At 39.0% G+C, this 10,234-nt stretch overlaps 1 protein-coding gene across 1 annotated transcript; it reads right to left on the minus strand.

Moving 5' to 3' along the window:
• Nucleotides 1-4,335: 4,335 nt before the first annotated feature.
• LOC114697990 (olfactory receptor-like protein OLF3) lies at nt 4,336-5,423 on the minus strand. Its single transcript, XM_028876414.2, is given in 2 exon segments — nt 4,336-4,554; nt 4,556-5,423. Coding segments are annotated over 2 exon segments (942 nt in total). The 5' UTR covers nt 5,341-5,423; the 3' UTR covers nt 4,336-4,397.
• Between the last annotated feature and the right edge of the window lie 4,811 nt (nt 5,424-10,234).

The following is a 10,234-nucleotide window of genomic DNA, read 5'->3' on the forward strand; positions in this document are numbered from 1 at the left end:
AGCTACTAGTTTGTATTAGAAATCCATGGGTTAATTGATTGTGGCGTGATAGTGATACAAATGTTTTGGGAATAACCAATCACTTTCCAATTAGATTTACAGCCCATTTCACACCATATAACTCATGTCTGACACTGTTAACTGGGCCAATAACTCATGTCTGGTTAGATCATAGGTCCTAGGGGAAAACTTACTACACTTACTCAGTAGAATGGATATAGTATTAAACTATACACTAAATATTTATCTTTACGACCATAAATTGGTTCAGCACTTCATCTTCATCAAAGAAACATCTCTCTGCAATAGATGACTATCAACACAGAAACTCACAACTTGTAAAAGTGCAGAGAATAGCACTTTGCTTCTTCCTATTTGCATGTGGTCTTCATTTATCATGGTCTTTTATTCCTTGTTCTCCCCCTCTGTTCTTGATCCAGCTGGGATCTCCCGCTCCCCTAAGCTCTCTTTCCCTCGACCCTTGCTCTTCATTACCCCCACTCACGTCCAGGTTGTTCATGTAGATTTCATCCATTTTTCTGTCATTGGGTGATCCCTGTGTCTTTCTTGGGGTCCTGTTTTCTAGGTAGCCTCCCTGGAGTTGTGAGTAGCAGTCTAGTCATCTTTGTTTTACATCTAGTATCCCCCTATGAGTGAGTACAAACCATGTTTGTCTTTCTGAGTCTGGGTTACCTCACTCAGGATGATTTTTTCTAGATCCATCCATTTGCCTGCAAACCTCATGATGTCATTGTTTTTCTCTGCTGAGTAGTACTCCATTGTGTATATGTACATTTTATTTATCCATTCTTCAGTTGAAGGGCGTCTAGGTTATTTCCAGGTTCTGGCTATTACAAACAATGCAGAGGCCCACAGAAATCCACAAAGATACCCCCACAATAGACTACTGGCAATGGTTGAGAGACAGCCCGAACTGACCTACTCTGGTGATAGGATGGCCAAACACCCTAATTGTCATGCTAGAAACACCATCCAATGACTGAGGAAACTGGATGCAGAGATCCACGGCCAGGCCCTATGTGGAGCTCCAGGAGTCCAATTGGCGAGAAAGAGGAGGGTTTGTATGAGTAAGAATTGTTGAGACCAAGGTTGGATAAAGCACAGGGACAAATAGCCAAACGAATGGGAACACATGAACTATGAACCAAAGGCTGAGGGGCCCCCAACTGGATCAGGCCCTCTGGATAAGTGAGAAAGTTGATTAGCTTGATCTGTTTGGGAGGCATCCAGGCAGTGGTACCGGGTCCTATGCTCATTGCATGAGTTAGCTGTTTGAAACCTGGGGCTTATATAGGGACACTTGGCTCAGCCTGGGAGGAGGGGACTGGACCTGCCTGGACTGAGTCTACCAGGTTGAACTCAATCCCCAGGGGAGTCCTTGCCCTGGAGGAGGTGGGAATGGGGGGTGGGCTGGAGGGAAGGTGGGGAGCAGGGGCAGGAGCGGGGGAGAACAAGGGAATCTGTGGCTGATACGTAAAATTAAATTAAATTATAAAATAATTTATAAAATAAAATTTTATAAAAAGTGCAGAGAATAAAAGATGGCAGAGTGAGTGTCAGCCCTAAATGGGCTGTTTATATTAAGCCCCACCCCAGAGCTCAGGAATCTTCTCAGAAGAGGAGCAAGAATGATTACAAGAGCCAGCAATAGCAGATGAAGTCTAGGAAACATTAACTCTGGTCACAACAGAGATGTTGTACGTAAGAATTCACAGGCACTGTGACTCCATGAACAAGACCAAGCAGCCCAAAGTTCTAGCATATATGAAAGGGGCACACAAAATCTCACCCCTAGCTCAGGAGATATTGACAACTGGGGGATACTAGAAGAAGGAGACTTAGCTTATTTCAGAGGTGAACCCCAATGGCTCTCCATGTGAATATTAAATTCTCCAAAAATAAATTACCTAAAAAAAAAATCCCACAGGCTAAGCAATGTAATATCTGTAGTAGTGTTCAGAAGAAGGAAATAAAACACCGTGAGTCTCTTGACAGAGGATTGTTACCATCCAAGAGTTTCTACTTTGTAGGGAGCAGAGGACATCCCAAATGGGTGAAATTCTTAGTGAATGTGTATTATTACTAAGAGTATAGTCATGTCAATGAGATAAAGGCCTTAGACCCATGTAAATCATCAAAACCATTTCCCACATGAGCCAGGCTCAAGAGAAATGGCAAAGCTCTTGTGTTAAGAGTATGAGTTTTTATGGACAAATTGATCAGTGTGTATATAAACTGGCAACGACAGCTTCCCCCTGCCCTATGTTCATAGATTGAGACTGCTAACCTACAGAGACCTCCTCTGGAGAGCAGCACACCCCACCCCTGTGTTTTACCTAATAAAACATGCTGAGGTTCCAGGTTTTAGGTCGTAGCAGACCCCAACCTGATCTCAGCTTTCCTGTGGGTCAGTCCTGGTTTTCATTGCCTTGAAGCCCCTAGGCAGATTTCCAGGCTGCAAGCCTCATGACTCACAGTATTATTTCCAGAGTTCAATAAAGCTTCTACGTATAAAAGGTGATGTAGAGTCTGAAGAGTGTTTTTAAAATGTACGCCCTCAGAGTGCCATTAAAAAAAAAAAATAAAACAGGCTGTACAGGAAATCCAGCTGAGAGAAACAGTATAGTGCTAGTGAACAAATAATTCTGGTGCTAAGAAAAGGGATCTTGGAGGAAGAATACAATTTAAAGAATTTTTGGAGAATTAGAAAGCTATTGCCCTACCTGTGTCTTAATGAGATTTTTGTTTGAACAATAATTTTTATGTACATTGTGTTTTTTAAAAGACAAACCCAAGTGACAGTTTATGGTTAGTAATCATTAGATAAACTTTTATTTTAAAGTGTTCAACTTTTTTAAAAAAGTTGTATTTAATGACTTTATTAAAACACTGTCTTAAGCCAGGCGGTGGTGGAACATACCTTTAATCCCAGCACTCCAGAGGCAGAGGTGGGTGGATCCCTGTGAGTTCGAGGCCAGCCTGGTCTACAGAGAGAGTTTCAGGATAGGCTCCAAAGCTACACAGAGAAACCCTGTCTCAAAAAACAAAACAAACAAAAACAAAAACAAAACACTGTCTCATCTTTTCACTGAAACAACAATACTTTCTCACCTTATACTCAGAATGCCTTTTACACACACCTAATTGCTGTCATCTCAAGAAAGTTACCTTAGCCAAGGTTTAATCCATTGAGAAAATCTAGTCTTAAAAACCATTTAAAACAAAAAGAAAATTATATAAATATAACAGCTCAAATGTGACTGTGCTAATTTGTCACTATGTAACCAATGTCCTCAGCATTTCTGCTTCCTAAGAAATACAAGTTGAAAACACCTTCACATAAAGCCCTCAATGAAAATGGAGGGAGGCTGTTTATGGGTAAAGATATGATGGAATGGTCAAGAAAAGTTACAAACATGTGTTAAAGGGAACAGCCACATCTGGGAGGACACAGCATCTTCCTGTATCTTCCTTTGTAATGGTGAAATGCAGGTCTTATGTAAATACTCTTTCTTTGAATATTGCAAAGGCAGATTTCTTTTTTCAGATATTGTCATTGATAGCTTATACATTTTGTCATAATTTATGTTATTTATGCTTCTACAATTTAGAGAAAGGACTTGTCAATTTCTTAGAGATTAGTCCAATTGAATATTTTGTATTGACACCTTTGATATATGCAATAAAGTCTCTTTTGAATGTGGTCTACTAATATCTTAAAGCTTTCTTGGTCAATTATAGCCTTGTATATGAAAAACTTTGGTTAATTCCCTTTAAGGGTGAAGTAAGAGCCTCATTTTATCTTTCTGCAGTGGATTGCATTAACAGAAAGTCATTGGTGCTGCATGTAGATGGTTGTACACAGAAACATCTTAAAAGGTTTAACAACACTTTCTTCCAAATGTTGACTCATTCAGCTACCTCTGATTACATAGAACATGCATCATTTGAGTCTACAGACATGGAGATGTATTTCTGGCTCCCTGAAAACACCATGATATTTTCAGAAAGGCGCTGATATACACACATGTACAGGATACCTTATGAGCAAGGTAGATTTCAAGAAAAAATTCACAACTTCAAACAGATTGGAAAGGTTAATTTTTTCTTTTTTAATTGTTATATGATAAACATTGAGACTGAGTAATGATGTAATCTCAGTGACAACAGTGCTTAGCTCCACTGTACACTCTGCTGTGACATAAAAAACACCCACATCCCACATCCCACGTCCCAGCACCGTCACTCAGCCTCCCGCATATCACCAGTCATGGTGCATCAGATCCACCTTTGTCTCCATGGCAATAACTGTCATATCGTAACTGGGAGCAGAACACAGAAGCAAAGGCCTTTTTGCCAGTGATGCTTATGATTCCTCAGGTTTTCAGTTTTGATGTGAACCCAGAGAACTGTCCTAATAGTTTCTGCCAAGCCCCCTTCACTTCCTTATTCCTTAGACTGTAAATCATGGGGTTCAGCATGGGTGTCAAAATTGCATAGAACAGAGAAATCAACTTCTCCTGAAGGACAGAGGGGCTGGATGTAGGTGAAAATGGCCATACCATAGCAGAGGGCAACCACAGTGAGGTGGGAGGCACAAGTGTGGAAGGCTTTCCTTCTTCCCTCTTTTGACTGGATCTTTAGGATAGTGGAGATTATCTGGATGTAGGACAAGAGGACCAGGCAGAATGGGGTCATCAGAAGGATGATGCTAGATGCCATAATAGCAACTTCATTGCTAGAGGTATCCACACAGGCCAGCCTCACCACAGCAAGAAGCTCACAGGATATGTGATCAATGTACACATTGGTGCACATGGGCAGTTGGAAGGTGATAGCAGTCTGCATGGCTGAATTGATGGAGCCACTGACCCAAGATACAATAGCCATCCTACTGCATAGTCCTGTATGCATGATGGCAGAGTATCTCAGTGGATTGCACACTGCCACATAGCGGTCATAGGCCATCATTGCCAGTAGAACAAACTCAATCCCTCCTAAGCCCAGAGAGAAAAATAACTGGGCTGCACAGCTCAGAAATGGAATTGCTTTGTGTGCAGCAAGAAAATGAGCCAGCAGCTGGGGGACTATGCTTGTGGCATAAGACACATCCACAAGCGACAGGTTGGTGAGAAAGAAATACATGGGAGTGTGGAGTCGGCTGTCCAGTCTGATTAGAAGAATGATGAGGAAGTTCCCCAGCACTGTCACCAGGTACATCAGCAAGAACAGGACAAAGAGGGAGACTTGAGTGCCCCAGTCTCTGGACAGGCCAAGGAGGATGAATTCATGCACCCATGTCTGGTTGTCTGTTCCCATCAAAAATGTCAATCTGCAGTGAAAGCCAAACAGATGTTCATCAACACAAAAAATTATACTATTGATTAACTTACATATATACCCACATGTCATCATTGTTCTTTTTTGAAAGAATTTGATCTTTTAAATAATAGTTAACTTAGGGAAGGGAATATGATTTTTTCTTTTCACCCTTTCAATTTGTTGTTCTTCAGAATTTACCCTTGGTGGGGCTCAAGAGATGGGTCAGCATTTGTTACTCTTGCAGAGGACCAGGGTTTGGCTTTCAGCACCTACATGGTAGCTCACAACCATCTGTAATTCCTGATCTAGGGTCTCCAATACCTTCTAACATCTGCAGACACCAGACATGACAGTCTTATGGTGTTCCTACATATTTGTATCTCCAAAACTCACACACATAAACAAAATATTTTTTCTAAAAACAAATACTCTATATTTTAGATCTGGAGTGCAAGAAAGCAAGAATGTAGATGCTTAGATGATGTAAATAAAGAAAGGCAAACATTTAAATCTTCACCTCCCATACCAAAATAAAGTGTGGATTTTTGTGAGTGTGTAGTTGGATAGAGATTCCCATGTTACTTTCACTGTGCACGCACCTTTTCAGTAGGCCACTATGTAATAATGTGAATGCTGACTAGAAACTTGTTAGCTTTCACTTTTTCAATTGGCTCAATATTGCTGTGTGTCTGCCTATTCACTGACTTTCCCTTTATCAGCGTAGAGGTGGAGAGCCTGAGGACAGGAAAAAAGAACGTTGATCAAAGGAAGATCTCTGAGCTGTGAGAGCAAAGTTGCCACTGCTTCAACTCTCTTACCAGACGAAGGACAAAGAGAGCAACCATCTCTCATACATGGTCCAGACAACCACATGCTTTTCAACTCCTCTCGAATGTCCTCCTCACAACCTGACCTGCTTTCAACACCTTCTTCTTGGCTGCTCAGTCCTGGTCCTTCTACCTGCACCTACAATGATGCTTTTGTAAAATCACAAGCAGCCTGAGAAAACATATAACTGCAGTTTTAAAAGACATTCAGTTTAGAATTTGATTTCTAAAAATCCCAAAAATCAGTTCATTAGGAAAAAATACATCAACAGGTGAGTGTTGATGATGTAGTAAATCTGGGTTGGGTGGGGCCCTTTTCTCTGTTAATCTTACAGATACACTCAGTACTGCCTCTGCCAGAAGCTGGGATTTCAGGGTAAATACAACCCTCCGTATTTCAAACTGCTGAGAAAATGGAGGAAAAGACACAGAACCAAAATGGAACATTGGCTAGTGAATGGTGCCTGCTGCACTGGCCTGCTGCCTGGAGACAGGCAAGCGTTTCACCCACACGCTCCTTTTGTCTACTTCCAGTTCCACTACTACCATGTCTCATTATTAATGAGTCTCATATCCTTTGCACCCTTGCAACTTCTCTCTGGAGCAAGATATTTAGGCCCTTGGAGTCTATACATACATAATCTGGGTGGCTGAAACGGTCACTGGTGAAATTAAGATAAGGAGATGATCATGTACAGAGTTCCTAGACAGGCAGGTACCAGTTATTAGTTATGATAATTCATCTTGATTTTTTGTTCTTTATCTCCTTCAGGATCTTTTCTCTTCATTCTCTTTATCAACTTGAGGTTTCTTTGCTCTGGAGTAGGCATTGTCTCATTCAAACTTCTCCATCATTGTGGAAAATATGCATATGCAAAACTATATTCAGAAAAAAAGATGTTTTTTATTCTAGTATGTATTCTAGAATTAGCTGTAGTTCAGGACAGGTATCCACTTTTCAGATTCACTCCCTATTATTTGACTTACAAGCCGTGAAACATTCTACTCACTAACTTATAAAAATTCAAACTCACGATGACTTGCAATCATTAAATCCATAGACTTTTGTTCTATGTTTGTTTAGTATTCCTTTATTCTTAAGCAATGATAATTCAGCTGTATCCAGTGTTCCTCTTGTGTTCAGTTTTCATTCTAATTTTCCTCTCTAGGTTTGGAGTAGTTTCTTTAATTCTCTTGCTGAGTTGCAGTAAGCATTTCCCAAGATTGTCAGCTCAGAGCTTGTACTCTTCTCTATTTAGTTATTTCTTGGAGACTTGTTGATTTTACTATCATTGTTATCTAGTCTGTGTAGCTCAAGTTCAACTAACTCTGCAATAATCTCCCATACTTTTGCCTAAAGTAGAGCAAACAACTTAAATGAATATTTCCTGAATCTCTCGTCAATGACTATATTCATCTCCCTGCACACTGGATTCCTTCCCAACTGTCTTTTATTTCTGACAATAATAAAAACTTCCCTCCTTTGTTACACATTACATATCTCTTCCATCCCTCACATGTTATCATGACTGTCTTATGGAGTACATGATTTCTTGATTATATCTCTCGTGTAATCTTTACCCAGTCAAAAATACCATATCTTATACTCCAAATCAATCATTCAAAGACAAATTTACTGACATAGTTTTCATGTGCAAACAGATCTATAATGTTTAAGTGTTTTTGGAATTAAGTTGATCATTGACAGACTTCCACATAATTCATTATCTGTTCCTATGCTATTATTTATTTTACTAATTTTAGTAATTTTATGATGATACACATTGTACACAAAGAATTTTTATTAAAATAAGTTTCTATCACTTGGATACCTTCCTGATATTTTGGACGATTATGCTTAATCTACCATAATTGCAATTTATTTCTAGGGGATTTTTTACTGTGATTTAAAATTAATCAATATGCAAATATTCTTTTTTCCTCACTCATTTGGATATATATCCAAAAATATTTCCTGCATTTGAAATCACAAATGAAAGAAACATGTTGGCTATATGTTTTAAGACAGCTAGAGTTAATAGCACCTCCACATTACTTTGTGCTTAGCTTACATCAAAATACAGTTGAGTTTTTTCCTTATTTCCCTATGAATAGATGAGGGTCCAAATGCCGATTTCATGACAAACCATTTCAGTTGGGATGCCAACTCTTGGTCTTTGCAGCTATAGACAATACACCGGTTCTATAGACTGCCCTAAAATAGTGATTTTTCATGGACATTTTAAAAAACAAAGTATAAAATATTTGTTATATTTACATGTATAACCAAGAAAAAAACAAAAAGCTGGTGATTCAAGGATAAGCCTCTAGCTGACATTAAGAACACACTGGTGATAAGCAGTGAACATGGTGACCATGCCAGTTTTACTGAGCTCTGCCTCCTCCACAGTTTCACTTTATGTTCTTTGTTTAGTATCTGTTCAACTGAAGGCATTTTTCCTGTTTGACAGGCATCCTCCAAGCCCCTGTGATAAATAACAAAATCCTATTTTGCATTATTTGAATTGCAGTATCCACATATTCATCACATCTCAAGTAACACCTGTTAAACATCCTATAAGATGTATTGGCATGCTCAAAATTAAACAATGCAAGCTCACCAATCAGAACATCATGTTGAAACAAGAGAAGACCTACACCAGTGGTTTACTGCCTGAGACATGAATATCATGTAGGAAGGACTTTCTTTTGCTGTGTTTTAAAAATTGTAGTAGGAGGTATAACTACTCTGGTCATAATGAATATAATGTAGTAAATAATACAGCAATAAAAGCTTTGCAACTGAGGGCATAGCTTAGGGGTACTTACCATGTGTAGGGTCCTGGATTTAATCCCTGGCATGAAAAAGATAAATAATTCAGGAGAAAAAACATAGGGGAGCGACTCTTGAAACATTCTATGAAAAATGATCTCCTCTGAATTCTATATCACAACTGCTCTTCCCAAGGCTCAGGGAACATCACAGATGTTGGGGAACAGAGATTGTAAGAGCCAGGGGGATGTGAGAACTGGGAGAAAATACTGTCTTCTGGACATAACACAACCACTGAACTCACAAGTTTACAGTAACCAGAGTTCCATCACTCCTGCAAAAGATCACACCAATCAACATTGCAATATGACAGTTCATGGTCACTAGGGGAGGGAGAATCAGTTTTCTTTAAGAGTGTGGCTGCTGGTAGGTGGGCCATACTCCAGTGTGTGGCCCCACAGCCATGAGTCTGTAGAAAACACACATTTTATTTGTCAGGTAAATGAATGCAAACTAATTACCTTTGTTTGGCCCTAGTGAAAATTGCTTTCATGTGCCTTTGAGAATTATCTAGTAATTACTCACTGCAGCAATTTATCAAGAATTAAATGTGTGCTCTATGACAAAGAAACAAAGACAAAAAAACTGTTCAAGATCCTTTAGATAAACTTCTTCACGGGATAATATATGCAATTTAGAAATCATGCATTAGTCAATAAATCTCTTTTCAGTGAAATAAATATATTCACTGATTACATGGAAACTCTGATATTTTCCTCATAAGATTTTTAATCTAGTTCTGAATTACATATAACAAGTCAAATATTGTCCTTTCACTAATTCAACCTTATATAGTCACTCACTATTTTACAGTTTTTCTTCCTTTTTTCCATTGTCTGCCCTTTTATAACTTCTTAAGTTGGAAGTATCTGTGATCTGAAAAAAGAATGAAAAGTAAGTTCATTCACCCAGCCATGTGAATTTGTGTGAAAACCAGATTGGCATTTATCTGATGATACAGGTGAAGTTTGACTTCAGATTCTCTGGATTTGTCTTCTAACATTTCATCTCTAAGCCTCATAATTTCATGCAATACTCTTCATCTGTCTGCACCAGGGCTCCTTCTAGAGGACATGTGAGCACCCTTTCCTCTCCTCTTCTAAAAACAGAACATTGAGAAAGTCAAAATTTGAAGCCCAATAAATATATTTCTAATGATAAATTTCAGACAGTGATTTGGTTATATTTGCTATTAACATGAGGTGTTTTAAAGTTGTGAATTCAGGCATCA

The sequence above is a fragment of the Peromyscus leucopus genome, chromosome 3, assembly GCF_004664715.2.
Source record: "Peromyscus leucopus breed LL Stock chromosome 3, UCI_PerLeu_2.1, whole genome shotgun sequence".
Taxonomy (NCBI): Eukaryota; Metazoa; Chordata; class Mammalia; order Rodentia; family Cricetidae; genus Peromyscus; species Peromyscus leucopus.